A 17,089-nucleotide genomic window follows, 5' to 3' on the forward strand; every position below is an offset into this window, starting at 1 on the left:
TCCTGGTAACATGTATTTATTTGTAGGAAGATATACCAATGCCGCCGGTGATATTAAAACATTAAAAGTAGCTGGAACATAAAATCACTGTTTTCTTATTTATTTGGTAATGCCCATTTTTAAACAGAGGTTGCAATACTCCCCAGGGCAACCGGACCCTAACATAAACATCATGTATTGGAAACCATTAAGCTAAAAAGCTGGTAAGGAATGGCATTGCTTACCCTTGTTCTACACTGGTGTTTGGCCTCTGTCCAGACACTGACTCTGAACTGTCAGTTAGAGATGGCACCACAGCCAAAAACCTGCATCAACAGTTAAATGGAGTTTAAGGTTAGCGTGTCTGTTCTAGGTTTGTCTTATATTTAGAACACATTTGGTACAATTAGTGGCCTAATTTTGAGCAGCTACATAATCTTCAGAAAAATTGGAATAGCCCTTTTCTTGCTAAACCCACATTCACTGAGTTGTATATCTCAAACTAATTACGTACATCAAGTTTGGCGTGCAGACATTAGCGCTTCCAAGTGGCTCTTCTCTGCAGTATTAAGTTTGCTACAGGATTATGCAGTCTCACACCACTTGCAACCTACTTCTCATTGTCAGATCACTGTAGGTTCAAATATTGCTCAAAACAGGTAATTGCAAATATTCAGATTAAATATTGTAACTTATTTTACAATACCTTTGATAAACTTTATTTCTAACCCCCTTCTGGAAAGCCAGAAGATAGTTCCGTCCATCCCCTGAGAAAACTTCAATTGCAATTGGCTGAAAACAAACAAGACAAAGATATGTCACCACTAACACCTTTGCTTGTCACCTCTGAAGGTCAGAAGTAGGCCAGTTTAGTCACACCAAGTGACACATGATTCAAACTTATTGCAACGCACACTGCTTAGTGCGGCCAACCGTTCTCTTTTCAGAATGCTACAATTCACTAATTCACACAATAAACTATAGCAAGCCAAACATGGTTCAGATCAGATGCTAGGCTTAATCTCTTCAATTTCAACACAACGAACAGCTTTCACTTGCCAAATACGTATCTGATATCTATTTTACTTTGTTAAAATTCCAAAGTTGGCACCTCAATCTAAATACTGTGTCCAAGTTACCTGCAAAAGGTATCTCCTTTTATGTACTTCCTTGATATCTTCATAGGCAAAAATGCTGCACGTTCTTTTGAGTTGACTTGGACCTTGCCTTGCTCCCCTAGGTATGATAGGCTCGTGCATCCTGTAGACGGAGCATATACAGGAAAGTGATTTAAAAGAACGTGAATTATAAAAAATATTTTTTTCATCTTTGTGAGAGTTCAGTTATTGAAAAAACTTATTTCACGATATACCACACACCACATTTTGCATTTTGTGAGCAACAGAAGAATCTGCTCCCAAGATCTTCCACAATCTGACATGTTTTTCTAGTTGATTCCAAAGAATCTCATTAAATACCTGTTGTTCACCTACTAAAGACTGATGAAACTCTTTATTAAACCACTCACTTTGGAGGCAGCGTCTCAATATCCCGTATTTCTCTGGTGGCGGTCATGGTAAATCCATCAATCACATAGAAGTGCTCTTTCCCAAAGAGAAGAAGCCCTTCGCTAGTGTCAAGGCCCTGAACCCGAGCACAGCGGTACATATGCTGAATCTGAAATGAAAAACATGCAGTGAGCAAAAGCAGGTCAGCAAGCTCAGACTCAGACCATTGCTTTGTTAGAACAAGGCCTAAACAGTGCTTTATTACTTGTGGATACAGCAAAAATTCTACTATTTTTCCTGTTAATTGAAGATGTAAATCACCTTTGTGATCACTGATTTCAAAGGCAGTTTAAATAAAGCCTCCATCATATAGTACAGATTTCTATGGTTTACTGACTTGTCCACTCTCGCTTTGCTTCTCGGGCGTATTTTGCAACCTAGAGCCCTTTCAACCTTGATCCCAAATCTATTTAGTGGTATACTTCAGACAGACAGTCTGAAATACTGAATAACCAGAACAGCCTTTGAACACAGTTCATGGGGATAAAACATTCACTGTCAAAATTTTTCTTTCTAATGATTACAAGAATTACTTAGAAAGCCTATAGTGTGCAGTATTTACATGTTCAACGTATATTTCCTTTATGGGGTCTCATTAGGTTGACAGTGTAATAATCCAATCACAGGATAGCTTGCAACTTTAGTTCTATGACAGGTTGAATTCTCCATAGCAGGCAGAAGCAAAGCAAGAACGTTTCCAGTACAGGGGTTTTGGGCTCAGGACCTCTTTGAACTCAAGTACACATTTGGTTTCAAGGATGCTGCAAGAAGAAGCTGATGGAATATTAAGTAGGTGCAGCTTTAGATCAGGGAAGCTATTTAGGATGTTTATTTGTGCTTGCTACATGCAGGGCAGAAATTCCAATACAGTAAGTGCTTAGTCTGTTTGCAGTACACAGTACCTTTTCTCCTTCTTCAAGAAGTCGAAGCAAAGTTGTGTTGTCAGTCTTCTCCTCTTCATCAATTGAACTCCCCTCAACAACTTGATCTTGTGATTGCTCCTGGTTCTCATCATCTCCTCCATCAGGAGCAGAGCGAGATCGTTTCAGGGGAGGCTTCACTAGGCCTGGAAAAGAAGAACAAAGATGAATAAAAAACCCACAAAAATTCGCTGTGCAAAACCTTTTGAAGTTTAAAACTGCTGATCCAATGCTAAGACAGAAAATAGAGTTCCACAAGATCCTTATGTTTATTCCAACATGAATGCAAGAGAAGATATAAAGGCAGATAAATTTAAAGAGAATAGTTTGGGACAAAAGAAATGATCTAACCTTTGACTCTTGCAATCGTGTCCTCTCCGTGTTCTGGCTCCTGCTGAGTGGTTTCACCCACTGTATTTTCTTCTATGGTGTCCTGGAAGACTGCAGGGTTTCCAGAAGCCAGGCGCATGTAGTACTCCTTACTGTCATAACTTATAGCCCTTCGGTAGCGAGCAGGTTTCTTAGAAATAATTGAACACAATCGCTTAGTCAGTCAACTCCTCGCTTGCTTCAGTAAACAAGTTTCAGGAACACTGTGTGCAGCACAGGGCATGCCCACTAAGTGCTTTGTGCGTGTGCAGACATACAACAAAACATACAAAAACAGAGACTCTTCATTAGATCCAATAAATCATCTAATTTGCAAGGGAGGTTTGAACCACTGAAGTAACGGTGGGTTTGCAGAAATGCCTGCTGCTAAGCCTACAACACGGAGACGTATTAAGTGTGGTCAGTATGCCATGAACTGTCACAAAAGACTGCTGGGATACTTTTGCTCTAAGATTGATAGATCAAATAGCCATTTCACAACCTTTCATCACTCCCTACAGTTCATTCATTAGACAGCCAAATTCATTGCTAGGAGTAGTTTGAGTAAAAATTTTCCTCAAGACAAGATGAAAATAAGTGGAGGTCGATATGAACTAAAAGCAGCCAGAGACCTGATTTGAAGGCTCAAAAATTCTTAATTAATTGTTTCTTTTTTTTTTTTTTTTTAATACAGATTTTGAAGGCCTGCAGGCAGGCAATTGGCACAAGAGGATTATTTTAAGTGAAGTAATTCATCAAGCATCATTTATATCTTTGGATAAGCACAATGGATTATGATATGTTTCACTATGGTGATGGTGTGTTGTTGGTTTTCTTTTAGCAGGTTAATTCTTACATTCCTCTTTTGATTATGGAATTAGTATTAGAAATCAAAGTAACCACTAAATGAGGACAAGGTCAGCAACATCACTGGAGAGACAGATTGGGATAAGAGCAATTACATAGCCAAGAACTTTTCCAAAATTAAAACAAACTGATGCACCTGGACAGAAGAAAACCCATTATTTTTATACTTCAGTCAAAAATCTTCTTCTCTGAGTACTATTTAACGCCAACACCCTAACTCTAGAAAGCTCAGTTTGTGAACATGCTCAACTCTCCAACACAAAAACGAATTGTTACTTTGTAGCAATATACCCCACGATTCTTCAAATTAGATTGAGATAATAATGGAATATTATAAATTCAGATAAATGCTTTAAATTATGTGCAACTGCAGAATATTAGTTGCTGTTTCAATTAAGACTTTTCCTCGTTCACTTCTGCAGTTGTAACTGCAAATACATAAAATGTGATGTTCTTTTTTTGTTGCTGTCCGTGTGATGATGTAGCAGGAAACTAAGTGACCCATAAAAACAAAACAGCTTTATTACAAGTAGATGTTTGGGATGACTAAGCAATTAAGAGCAGCAACATGGAGATTCCTTATTTCAGGTCAAATTGCCTGCCCCAGAAATCCAAGATGTACAGCACTGTGATTTGATTTGCCGAGTTGAGCTCCAGTAAGTCTTCACTCTTTAACACCTCTGTAGTAACATAAATTCTACAAAGAAAAATCCAAACTAGCACTGCTAACATGAAGAAATCAGTAACAAATTATATTTGATTTTGTATATAGCAATTACTTTCATTTATGTGTATTAGTTCATTGCTGAATGTAATTCAAAATCAGTGAATGCACATTGTGCACTATACTTAGTGATGGGCAAGACTAACTGCAATTTCATAGAGAAGCATCATAAGAGAGAAATCCTTGCAGGGCAGTCAGTTCCTAACAGATCTGGTACTTCTAAGGTAGGATTCGTATTTTGAAACTACTGCGTACATATCATTAATAATAAAAATGAAGATGATCAGGAATGACAAAATTGGGTTAACAAATGTGGTGCTAACAAAAATAGGCCTCTTTCAGACCATTACGATTAGAAAGGGGAAAAACCCCTGCTCACCAGGTCCCCTTTGCAAACAACATCCATTTTCCCAGCAGTGCTTCCCAATGATCACGTTGCCCATTACTAAACATGTTCTGTAGACCATTAGTTCAGACCCCAAGCCACAACTCTGAACACAGTGAGAACAGTGACAGCACAGTCCAACACAGCCTGTTAGTGTGCAGCAAAGAAGTTAAGATCTACAGAAAGTTGTATTAGGTGAAGGCTGAGGAGAGCACAGTAACATCTTCTAATGTGAATATGGAAAACACCACCTTCAGGCCTGGAAATACTGAAAGAGCAAGTTGAAAGCCAAATGTAGAAGCATTGATTAAGATTGCCCAACATGCAGGAGCAGCTGTAAAAGTTGTGATTATTTTACATTCTCTCAGTGTGTGTTTCTTTACCTTTTGAGGAATGCCATCATCAGATGTCTCAGGAAGTCTACTTGAGAGGTCAGACTGAAAACAGGTCATTAAGTATATGCATCAGAAAAAGAACACTTTCAGAAGAAGGCATGACGATATGTTCTCCGCTTTCTGTGAACTTAACTGTTGCTAAAACTATTCTGTGTCATAACAAGTAGACAAATACACCTAATGGTGTAAAGTTGGCTGTACAGTATTTTTTTGTTTGTGCTTCTTAAGTACCATGGCTTTTATTCTTGATTTGAGGAAAAAAAATCCTGCATGCATACATACATGCATGCCTAAAAGACACAATAAAGACTTCTCCATTTCCTCAAGATGCTGTTCCAAAGCAAAGAGAAACGAACTGCCAAGCTTTCCAAGGCCACATACATTTCTGCCCAAGTAGCCAATGTTCATATTCACAGATTATCAGTGAAAGAAGTACATCCAAATGAAGGCCAGTAGGCCGATTTGGTTTTTGCCTTTTTTCAGATCTGTTTCAACTGTTATGTAGCACTACGCCAAGAACTCAGAGTGAAACCTCCCATCCATAGGTACGGCATTTCATAGCCCCTTGCTGCTCATGAAGACGCTTCTGGTGTTCACCGGCATGCTCGCTTGGCTAATGCATACACACCACGTCTCATGCTGGAACCAGTAGAGCTTTCCAATTCACTCAGTTTTGAGTGGTGAACAGGTCAGTCCCACCATGAAATATACTACGAAGAATAACTGGACCTTACCAACCATTTAGGACTAACAGGCATGTTGGTAAACCAACAGAGTAAAATAGGCTTAAGAGAAACTTTTTTTTTTTTTTTAAAAAGTGGATTTTACAACTGGGCATGAAATTACTCATAATGAAATGCTGAATTACTTACCAGAAAGTTTGTTTCTTGTTCAGCTTCAGGCATGTAGGGATACTGAATATAAAACATGTCATTTCGAACCATCTTCTTCCTCATTCTACAGGGACCCTCAGTCATCTCCAACATCCACTTGTCAAGATGGGAACCGATGGGGGGACCCCACAGACCTCGCTCTCGTAGTAACTCATACTCGATTTGAGACCACTCTTCTGTCACATATTTTAATGCATTCTGCTGACGCTGAATACAAAGATATTTCCATATGCATTAGCAGTGATGTTTTTAAGCCTGCATCTGATGCGAGCAAAGTCATTTTCACTACATTACAGAAAACATCACAACTGAAAATTACAGTAGCATTTTATTATGCACCCTAATGCGTTTTCCAGTCTCAGCTACTATAAAAGCAAGATTCACATTGTATTCCTCTAAGCATAAGAGGTAAAAAACAACAAATGAACTCTGCTTTTGGTTTTTACTTATAACTGAATGCATTTGTAAACAGCAAATATGAAAAAAATGCGACATTAATACACTGATTTTGAAAAGGGATTTTAGGAATTGAAAAAAGATAACTTCAGATGCTTTTTCCTGCCTTGAACAGAAGAAGGAAACTGAACAAAGCAAAGCTTATCTGGTGGATTTTTGCCAGTCACTTTCAATAACTTCTGGGAAGCTGATTTCTTAGACTTTTAGAACACATCTCAGCAAATACTTTGAACCAAAGGACTGTGGGGATGCTTGAAAGAAAATGCAGGGTGCAATGATTTTGTACTAGAAGGCACAGAGCATCATCTTTCTATCGCTGCATAATAATTTCAAAAGGGTACCGTAAAATTTTGTTTGTGCTACTATAGAAGTAGCATTTGTACACAATGCTTTCCTGTGTCTTCTGCTATTTTTTTTTCAAGAAGCCTAAGTACTCTTTTGAATAAAAAAAAAAAAGATGGAAACATGCTAGAGCATGCAGGCTTTTTAAAACAGCATATGAAAAACTTAAGATTTAACTTAGGTACTACTGCTGCAATGAAATCAAAATTAGCTTTATTTGACTGCATTAAAGAAACACCCCTAAAATAACAGTAGTATCTATACATTTAAGCATTTAATCACCAACCTCCTAATATTTTATAAGCCACATACTGAGAAACAGGATCTGTACAGCCTAACACGTCAAAAATTTTCAGGGAACCATACCTCCTGATATTCCTTATACTGCATATCAACCAGGTCCCGAACCACTGCAATGTGAGTAAACATCCACTGGGAAATTTCCTAACAGAAGATAAGGAGACAGACAGAATCAGACTTTATAAAAGCAGGCTTAGGCTTTGTTTGAATGGAAAGCCCATGAATCCATCACCTTGCTAACTTGTTCAAAAAGACTAGTTTCCTAAAATATATTCTGGATTAATTTCAAACTACTGCATGCAAAAATATTTTTAAGGGTGTTTTATGTTTTTTGTTTTATTTTGTTTGGTTGTTTCTAAGGCAGCAAACTCACGTACAGGGACATTATTTAAGATAAACTGGCAAACATTTGGCAAATATTGAAAGCACATGATTAATGGTTCAGAAAATTCTCAAACAGCTAAAGAGAGGCACTAGATGACAAAAATTACTACTTTTCTCCATTTCTAGGTAATATTTTGTGGATGCTGCCCAATTTGATGGAAACCCTTACAGCTATCATTCTGTACTGACACACACCTGTTTTCACACCCTGCTCCCTTGCCGATATGCCTAACAACCATTCCTGTCAGCTCAGTTTTTGGGTTTCTTCCTTTTCATTTTCATGTGTTCACCAGAAAAAGGACCGATAACACTGAGAATTCTTTATTGTATCAAGTCCACTGCATAATTTTCACACCAGTAAGTGAAAAGGCAAGCTATTTTTCAACTTACACAGGACACTAATAACTCCTGATGAATAAATAGCAGTTACACGTTTCTTTATGGCAGGAATACACCTGCTCTCCATGAACTAAAGTCTCCCTGCTGTTCCAAGCGCTAATTACAGTAAGAACTCCATCCTACAAAACTTTCAGACCTGTCTTTCCTTTGTTTTCAATGCCCAAAGTATTGTATATTAACTCCTTACAATGCCCTACCAAGTACTTTCTGACAGAAATCACACAGCTTTAATCCTCTAGTCTTTTTTTTTTTTTTTAACACAAGCAGGTTTGAAAAGCCAATGTACAATTTCACCACCACAATGTTTTGCTGAGCTCTTCTCTGTAGTACAATAAAAATAGGGAAAAGCAGTATTTGTTTAGTCATGAAACATAAAATATGCTTATAAGGATTTTCCAAAAAAAACCAAAAAACAACACATCATCTTGGCAGTAGGATGAGAAAAAGGACAAGCATCTATCTTGGCTTCCACTGAAAAAGGACAAGCATCTATCTTGGCTTCCATTACAAAGTGGTGTGGCAAACTGAATTAGGACCCAGACTAGCAAAGCAGTAAAGCATTACAGATATATAAAACCTTAACTCTCCTTTTAATGTTAAAGATAGGCAGCTGTGCTCGCTGGATTAGGACACGCAGAAGTGAGAATGCTCAGTCTCAATATTCAACAATGAAAAGAAACAAGCACAAGATCTTACCTAACACCCTGAAAGATCATTTATATTGCAATATTTACCATAATCTCTGAACATACAATGCTGGATTTTAGATTGCATTTTACTGAGTGGCATTACCTGCGTAGAAAGATTGTGTTTATTGAGCCCGCTCTCCTTCCGGTTTCTCCTGGAACCAGTTAGTTTAGAGAGGCCAAACCCACTGCTAACTCGTGAAAGTTTGGACTGTGTGGTCGGAACCAACGCCTCCCCTCTACTGATGCACTTCTTCTCATGGGCTGAAAAACAAAGATCTTATGTTGCGTTTTTTTTTTTTTCCCCTGTCTGTTCTCATTGTCATTGCCGTTTCACTAAACAAAGTAACCTTTTTTATTGTTGTTTTTTTGGTTGTTTCTTTTTTTCTCGTGGTTGTGGTGTGTGGGTGGCTTTTTTCAGTTTTAGTCTTGAAGGAAAGACACCCAAGAGAAATTTGGGATTTTTTTTTTTATTTTGAAAGGAAACGTGAGGAGCAGACTTATGAATCCTTTCACTGATTATCAAAACCAGGGTCTAACAGCTGTGAGTGCTGTCTTCATCTGAATAAGTGAAAAATCAGTACGTAGAACGAAGTTGCCACCTCCCCTCCCCTCCACACTCCAACCAATTTCCATATTGCTGAATTACATCCCTTAAAGACCAAGAGAGCAGTCAAAAGAAGGGAGACAATGTCAGACGAAACAGTTTCTTTCAAAACAGTTACAAAATAAAGAAATCTATTCCATTTGTTATAAATGGCAGACACAAATGAAAAGTAACCCAGTCGAGCATGTCATCATTGTGCCCCCTCCCTACACCCAAAAAGGGGCTGCATCATGACCCTGCTATCTAGTCTGTCAGCACAAGTATGTCATTTTGAGAGAGGTTAGGTGGGCTAGTGCACCTTTTTGTGAACATACACCCATCCCAGTTGATCGTCAAGTCCAGAAACACTAGCATTCTTACTTTAAAACTTTAGTAAAAATCACAGATTAGTTCAGCTCTCAGCACTTTCATGTTCTCCCCATACTCATCTAATGGACCTCACTGTATATCCGTTAAATTTGATTTAAAAAAATATGCTTCCATTATTTTCTTCTTTTAAATCCACTACTACCTTCTTGAACCAATATATTCTCCAAAGATCCTCGACTCTGCTCAAAACACTTTATTTATTATTTTTGTTTAAATACCAACTATTAGCTAGATAGTGGAAACGCAAGCAAAATTCAGCCAGGGACAAAGCATATCTAGAAGTACATGGACCACAAAACCAATTGCTGTATATTTCCAACAACGCTTTCTGTATATCCAGATTAACCTCAATTACAGAATCATATAGGTTGGAAGAGACCTCCAAGATCACCTAGTCCAACCTCTGACCTAACACTAACAAGTCCTCCACTAAAACATATCACTAAGTTCAACATCTAAATGTCTCTTAAAGACCTCCAGGGATGGTGACTGAACCCACTTCCCTGGGCAGCCCATTCCAATGCCTAACAACCCTTTCAGTAAAAGAAGTTTTCCCTAATATCCAACCTAAATCTTCCCTGGCACAACTGTAGCCCATTCCCCCATGTCCTATCACTGGGCACATGGGAGAATAGACCAAAGGAGCCTCCTTTAAGGCACCTGAAGCCTCCTTCAAGGTACCTGTAGAGAGTGATAAGGTCGCCCCTGAGCCTCCTCTTCTCCAGGCTGAACAACCCCAGCTCCCTCAGCCGCTCCTCGTAAGACTTGTTCTCCAGACCCCTCACCAGCTTTGTTGCCCTCCTCTGGACACACTCCAGCACCTCAATGTCCTTCCTGTAATGAGAGGCCCAAAACTGAACACAGTACTCGAGGTGCGGCCTCACCAGAGCCGAGTACAGGGGGACAATCACTTCCCTAGACCTGCTGGCCATGCTGCTTCTTATGCAAGCCAGGATGCTGTTGGCCTTCCTGGCCACCTGAGCACACTGCTGGCTCATGTTCAGCCGACTATCAACCAGTACTCCCAGGTCCTTCTCTGCCAGGCAGCTTTTGAGCCACTCATTTCTCAGCCTGTAGCTCTGCTTGGGGTTGTTGTGCCCCAAGAGCAGGACCCGGCACTTGGCCTTGTTGAACTTCATACAGTTGGCCTCAGCCCATCGCTCCAGCCTATCCAGATCCTCCTGCAGAGCCTTCCTACCCTCGAGCAGATCAACATGTGCATCTAACTTGGTGTCTGTCGTCTGCAAACTTACTGAGGGTACATTTGGTCCCCTCATCCAGACCATCGATAAAGATATTGAAGAGGACTGGCCCCAGTACTGAGCCCTGGGGGACTCCACTAGTGACCGGCCTCCAAACTGGATTTATCTCCATTCACCACGACTCTTTGGGCCCGGCTACCCAGCCAGTTTCTAACCCAATGATGTGTACGCAAGTCCAAGCCATGAGCAGCCAGTTTCTTGAGGAGAATGCTGTGGGAAATGGTGTCAAAAGCCTTACTGAAGTCAAGGTAGACCACATCCACAGCCTTTCTCTCATCCACTAAGCGCATCACTTTGTCATAGAAGGGGATCAAGTTCGTCAAGCAGGACCTGCCTTTCATAAACCTATGCTGACTGGGCCTGATCGCCTGGTTGCCCTGCAAGTGCCGCGTGATGACACTCAAGATAATCTGCTCCATGAGCTTCCCTGGCACCGAAGTCAGACTGACAGGCCTGTAGTTTCCTGGGTCCACCCTCCAGCCCTTCTTGTAGATGGGCGTCACGTTTGCTAGCCACCAGTCGACTGGGACCTCCCCCGATAGCCAGGACTGTCGATAAATGATGGAAAGCGGCTTGGCCAGCTCTTCTGAGCTCTTCGTTGAATATGAGCCAGCAGTGTGCCCTGGCGGCCAGGAGGGCCAACCGTGTCCTGGGGTGCATCAAGCACGGCATCGCTAGTAGGTCAAGGGAGGTGATTGTCCCGCTCTACTCTGCGCTGGTGCGGCCTCACCTCGAGTACTGTGTGCAGTTCTGGGCACCACAGTATAAAAAGGACATGAAACTGTTGGAGAGTGTACAGAGGAGGGCTACGAAGATGGTGAAAGGCCTGGAGGGGAAGACGTACGAGGAATGGCTGAGGTCACTGGGCCTGTTCAGCCTGGAGAAGAGGAGGCTGAGGGGAGACCTCATCACAGTCTACAACTTCCTCGTAAGGGGGTGTCGAGAGGCAGGAGACCTTTTCTCCATTAACACCAGTGACAGGACCCGCGGGAACGGGGTTAAGCTGAGGCAGGGGAAATTTAGGCTCGACATCAGGAGGGGGTTCTTCAGAGAGAGGGTGGTTGCACACTGGAACAGGCTCCCCAGGGAAGTGGTCACTGCACCGAGCCTGTCTGAATTTAAGAAGAGATTGGACTGTGCACTTAGTCACATGGTCTGAACTTTTGGGTAGACCTGTGCGGTATCAAGAGTTGGACTTGATGATCCTTAAGGGTCCCTTCCAACTCAGGATATTCTATGATTCTATGATTCTATGATTCTGCCAGTTCTCTCAGCACCCTCGGGTGGATCCCATCGGGCCCCATCGACTTGCGTACATCCAAGTGCTGTAGCAGGTCGCCAAGCATTTCCTCGTGGATTATGAGGGCCACATTCTGCTCCCCATCCCCTTCCACCAGCTCAGGGGGCTGGGTATCTAGAGAACAACCGGTCTTGCTGCTAAAGACTGAGGCAAAGAAGGCATTAAGCACCTCAGCCTTTTCCTCATCTCTTGTAACTAAGTTTCCCCCCGCATCCAGTAAAGGATGGAGATTCTCCTTAGTCCTCCTTTTCATGTTTATGTATTTATAAAAACATTTTCTGTTGTCTTTAACAGGAGTAGCCAGATTAAGCTCCAGATGAGCTTTGGCCTTTCTAATTTTGTCCCTGCACAGCCTCGCAACATCCTTATTGTCCTTCTGAGTGGCCTGCCCTCTTTTCCAAACCCTCTTTTTCTTCCTGAGCTCTAGCTACAGCTCTCTGTTCAGCCAGGCTGGTCGTCTTACACGCCGGCTCGTCTTTGAGCACGTGGGAACAGACCGCTCCTGAGCCTTTAAGATTTCCTTCTTCAAGAGTGCCCAGCCTTCCTGGACTCCTCTGCCCTTCAGAACCACCTCCCAAGGGACTCTGCCAACCACTGCCCTGAACAGTTCAAAGCCTGTCCCCTGGAAGTCCAAGACAGCAGTTTTACTGATCCCCCTCCTGACTTTGCCAAGAATAGGGAACTCTACCATTTCGTGGTCACTCTGCCCAGGACAGATCCCGACCACCACATCTCCCACCAGTCCTTCTCTGTTTGTGAACAGAAGGTCTAGTGGGGCACCTCCTCTGGTAGGCTCACTAACCAGCTCCTTCAGGAAGCTATCTTCCACGCTCTGCAGAAACCTCCTAGACTGCTTCCTCTGAGCTGTATTTTATTTCCAGCAAATTACTTCAGAACCATTCCATTGTAAAAGGACTATGTCCATTCAATTTTAGATGAACTTTGAGTATCTGCTGTCTGAACTCATACTAATCATTCCAACAACAGTTGGCCTTTATTAATACAGGCACACAGCTAACTTGAGCTTAACTTGTCCACCAGGTCCTTTTCCTTTAAAGCTGCTTCCTATGTTGAACAGACTTCACTGCCAAGGAAAAGTCCGAGTATCGCTGCTGCCATAGAAATGATATTTGGTTGCACATTTCCAATTTCATCAACCATGGGGAGACTTTGTAGGCTGCACCCGGACATGCTCAAGATGGGTTCCTTTCCTGTCTGGCACATCCAAATCTCAGTAAGGTCTCATAGGTCACCACAAGGCAAGTGCTCATGAAAAGGTGCTAAATAAAACAGTCCTCTGCCACTGTAATTCACAGGACGCTATTTGGTACATGCTCACACACAAACATAGGAAGCTGCTGAGATCAGCAAAACCATTGACTACAGGCCCTGCGTATGGCAGAGTAAGTATATCCCATACCCGGTACCATTTCTGAATCAGAGATGTTCAGCTATAACAGGTTAAAGTATTTACCAATACACAAAAGGTAAGTCCACATTGTAATATCCAATGCACATGGTTCCCTTTGGGAAAATCTAACATCTGGGACAGGTAAATCCTCAGTTGCACTTACCCAAATGATTTTGCCAACACTTTAAACTTGCTTCCTCAATTAAAGTTCTTGCAACAGTTATATCCACTTGGCCACGATCATTGACAGGTAGCATCACTTTGAAAACTTCTTCTAACACCTGTTTTTTACTGTGAATCAACTCTGTCCACACTCTGTTTATAGCTTTTAAAAGAAGCTGGCGACCTGCATAAGTACAAGACCATAAACAGCAAGTTTTCTAAGCTGCTTATTGAATTTGTATTTTTATAGTAGCAAAATGAATAGATTAAGCAATTACACTCCACATTCTTCCTTTCTTGTAGGACTTGTGAAATGTATTTTAACAGCCTGTCTTTTTTATCATTTGTACACTATTCGTACACATCTAGAAGTTTATTTTGAAATTCTTTCCTCTGCGAATCTGAAACACCGGCTCCAATTAGTTGCAATTCTTCTCCCATACCCATGCGTACATTAACAACACTAGATTGATAAGAATCTTACATATATATATAGTCTATATAAAAACATACAATTCCAAACACAAATCACACAAGTATTTTTTATATCTGTATACACTGATAGACACGTACGTAAATATTAAATGTATACATATAAGAAGAGCAAAACTACGATCGTTTCTTCTACCAGCCAGTTCATAAGTTTCCCTTTAGAGGAAAATCCTAACGGTTCCAGTGAGTAATAATTCAACATCTTATAACAGTTATGTCTTAACTATGCTCCTGTAAGATTTGTCAGATAGAGAAGCATGGCACACACTTAAAAGGATCCATTTACATTGCATTCAATTCAGTACACATAAAGGAGTCTAATTCTATTTCACGTCCAGTAAAAAAAAATGAAGTCCACTTGCTGTATTAACAAAACAGTAGCTTATTTTGAATGTATCTGTTTTGGTGTTTCAAGTGTTTTGTTTGTTTGTTTTTAGTGTTTATACACACACGCACTCTCCTGCCCAAAGTATAACTATGGTAAAAGACTACTGATGACAATAAAGCAGCAGCATTAGCAGACATCCGTGGATTCATCACTCAGATTACCTTCACTGACATCTTGATTGTAGACTCCATCTGGCTCTATATCAGAGGGGATCATAATGTGCCAAGTAGTCATCCTGGCTTCTGCTTCCAATCCAAACCCATCAACATTGCTACAAATACACAGTGAATGAACAACCACCAGAAACAAATAAAAGTGCTACAAAGATTAACGTGTACTGCTACAGCAATTATCTTCATTTCTGTCCACTTGACTTCTGATGATCTGCAGTCACAAGTCAAACTGAAGGTTTTTTAAAAAGGACATAACATGGACACTAATGTTGCTGGAGGAAGCAGAAATATTTCAGGAAACACCAGTATGGCCAAAGCCATGAATGGCAAACACTAGGGTTTTTGCGGATCATGTTTCCCAAGTGTCTTGGGATAAAACCAAAGTCCTACAACTTTTTGGAAAGAAAAATGAAAATGCCAGTCAGGCTTTTGTAGCAATGCAGACAAGCAGGTGTTACCAGCATTTGTCATGTCCATCCAATTTAATTCTTCACTTATTCGAATACATCCAATTACTAAGATACTGAACGCATACTCAATAGACCCTAAGTCTAGTGACTGATCCCTTTAACTATTAATTACTTCACACTAGAGCTTCTTTCTACTTAAAAAATATTTCACACTGTCAAAGCATAGTAATATAAGGGTTGATCAGCACTTGTGTTAGTATTGTAAAATACCTGTGTAAAAGGAGGTAAGATTGTTCTCTAAACTCAGGCTCTTCAAACTTTTCATTTTATTTCAAAATGAATCACTACAGCTTGCTTGCATTTCACTGACTTGAAAGTTATAAACAGTTGTCAGGAATTTGCTGACTTATTCGCAAGGTGTCAGAGCTGAGAGGGAACAGGTGATTTTTATGTCACAGCCCTGGTTCTGGAATAAACTTCTGTCTGAGAGACTTACCTTCCCACATGCAGGTTAATCAAACAGTGAGCTAGGCAGCTGATGAACTCTTGATCATGATTTCCAGGTCCCAAAATTAAGTTTCTGTTCACAGTAAGGACCCTCAGAGAATCAAGGAGAGCCACTTGCTGAGGAACAGTTTTGTGGGCTCTTGAGAACTGATACAAGATGGTCCTGTTCAGGCAGTGATAAATAGCATCCAGTGATAGTCCCTGAGATCTTCTTTTTGACTAATAGAAACAAAACAAACAAAAAAACCCCACACATCATCAGATGTTAGCTGAAAAAATTTACAGGCAGATAATTTTTGCACAAATTGATCCACGCTGTTTTTTCAAAATAGGTCGTGTCAATTCCAGGGATTTCAAGGGCCAAATTGACACTAATAAATGCTGATGCACTTAAAATTTGAACATCCATAATAATTGGCCTATTTTCATTTTCTCTCACTTCGAGCAGCAGAAGTCTTCAACAGTCTCCAATAGAAGACCATGAGGAAGCTTTCCAAAAATCTCCTGAGGTCAATTTAGGAAGCTTTCCGGACATTTAAGAAAAATAATAATGTCATCCAAAAGCAGTTTTAACTCAACTGCCCCATAATAAAGCATTCCACACTGACAAGATATGCTAGGAAAGCTCATTAAAAAGTAAAAGAGAAGAAAAAAAAAGGCATACTTACGAGCTAACCAAAGACAGGCCACCAGCACATGAACAATTACAGTCTTGGAGTGTTAGCTACCCAGGCTGCACAATTAGCAAAAGGCGCCATCCAAGTAGTACACAGGCTGCTTAGTAACATCACTCCATGGATTTTAACGTAAATTGTGAAAATGTTTTTTCAAGTAGGCTAATAGGAGAACATTGTTACCTGTGCAATGAGTTGGATTATGAATTCCACAAGAAGTTTGGATTCTTTGTTGAACATGCCCTGCCAAAGCTTATCTACCACACGCTGTGTAAAATAAAATACATTGTTCACCAGCACTTGGTAGCTTCCTCCACTTGTTATAGGCAGAGATGCGTCTTCACCTATGTAACAGCAAAATAAAGCTTCTTCATTAAAAAGAAATAAATAAGTATATTGGCATTAGTCTATGCTTTCTAATTCTGTAAAAGAGAAGAAAAGAGTCAGATAGTCAACCTAAAGCCTAGTCAAAAAGCTAAAGCCTTGTCATAGAATCATAGACTGGTTTGGGCTGGAAGGGACCTTTAAGATGATCTAGTTCCAATCCCACTGCCATGGGAAGGGACACCTTACACTGGACCAGGGTGCTCAAAGCCCCATCCACCCCAGCCTTCGACACTTAGAGGGATGGGGCACCCACAGCTTCTCTAGACAGCCTCTTTCAGTG

General features: G+C 40.7%; 1 protein-coding gene across 18 annotated transcripts in view; it reads right to left on the reverse strand.

Moving 5' to 3' along the window:
• The window catches only part of WDFY3 (WD repeat and FYVE domain containing 3), a 189,011-nt gene that overhangs the window by 21,177 nt on the left and 150,745 nt on the right, over positions 1-17,089 (reverse strand). For 12 of the 18 annotated variants that reach the window (XM_083834169.1, XM_083834167.1, XM_083834168.1 and 9 more), the window contains 14 exons: positions 16,606-16,766; positions 15,738-15,967; positions 14,820-14,929; positions 13,780-13,962; positions 8,774-8,946; positions 7,265-7,342; positions 6,080-6,307; positions 5,196-5,249; positions 2,819-2,987; positions 2,450-2,613; positions 1,508-1,656; positions 1,119-1,239; positions 686-771; positions 225-305 (listed from right to left, as the gene is read on the reverse strand). In XM_083834169.1, the coding sequence (XP_083690295.1) occupies positions 225-305; positions 686-771; positions 1,119-1,239; positions 1,508-1,656; positions 2,450-2,613; positions 2,819-2,987; positions 5,196-5,249; positions 6,080-6,307; positions 7,265-7,342; positions 8,774-8,946; positions 13,780-13,962; positions 14,820-14,929; positions 15,738-15,967; positions 16,606-16,766 (1,987 nt within the window). The remainder of the gene's footprint in view (positions 1-224; positions 306-685; positions 772-1,118; positions 1,240-1,507; positions 1,657-2,449; positions 2,614-2,818; positions 2,988-5,195; positions 5,250-6,079; positions 6,308-7,264; positions 7,343-8,773; positions 8,947-13,779; positions 13,963-14,819; positions 14,930-15,737; positions 15,968-16,605; positions 16,767-17,089) is intronic. The other 6 variants (XM_083834173.1, XM_083834165.1, XM_083834164.1 and 3 more) reach the window with 2 other exon arrangements.

Source organism: Anser anser (assembly GCF_964211835.1).
Source record: "Anser anser genome assembly, chromosome: 4".
In the NCBI taxonomy this organism is placed as follows: domain Eukaryota; kingdom Metazoa; phylum Chordata; class Aves; order Anseriformes; family Anatidae; genus Anser; species Anser anser.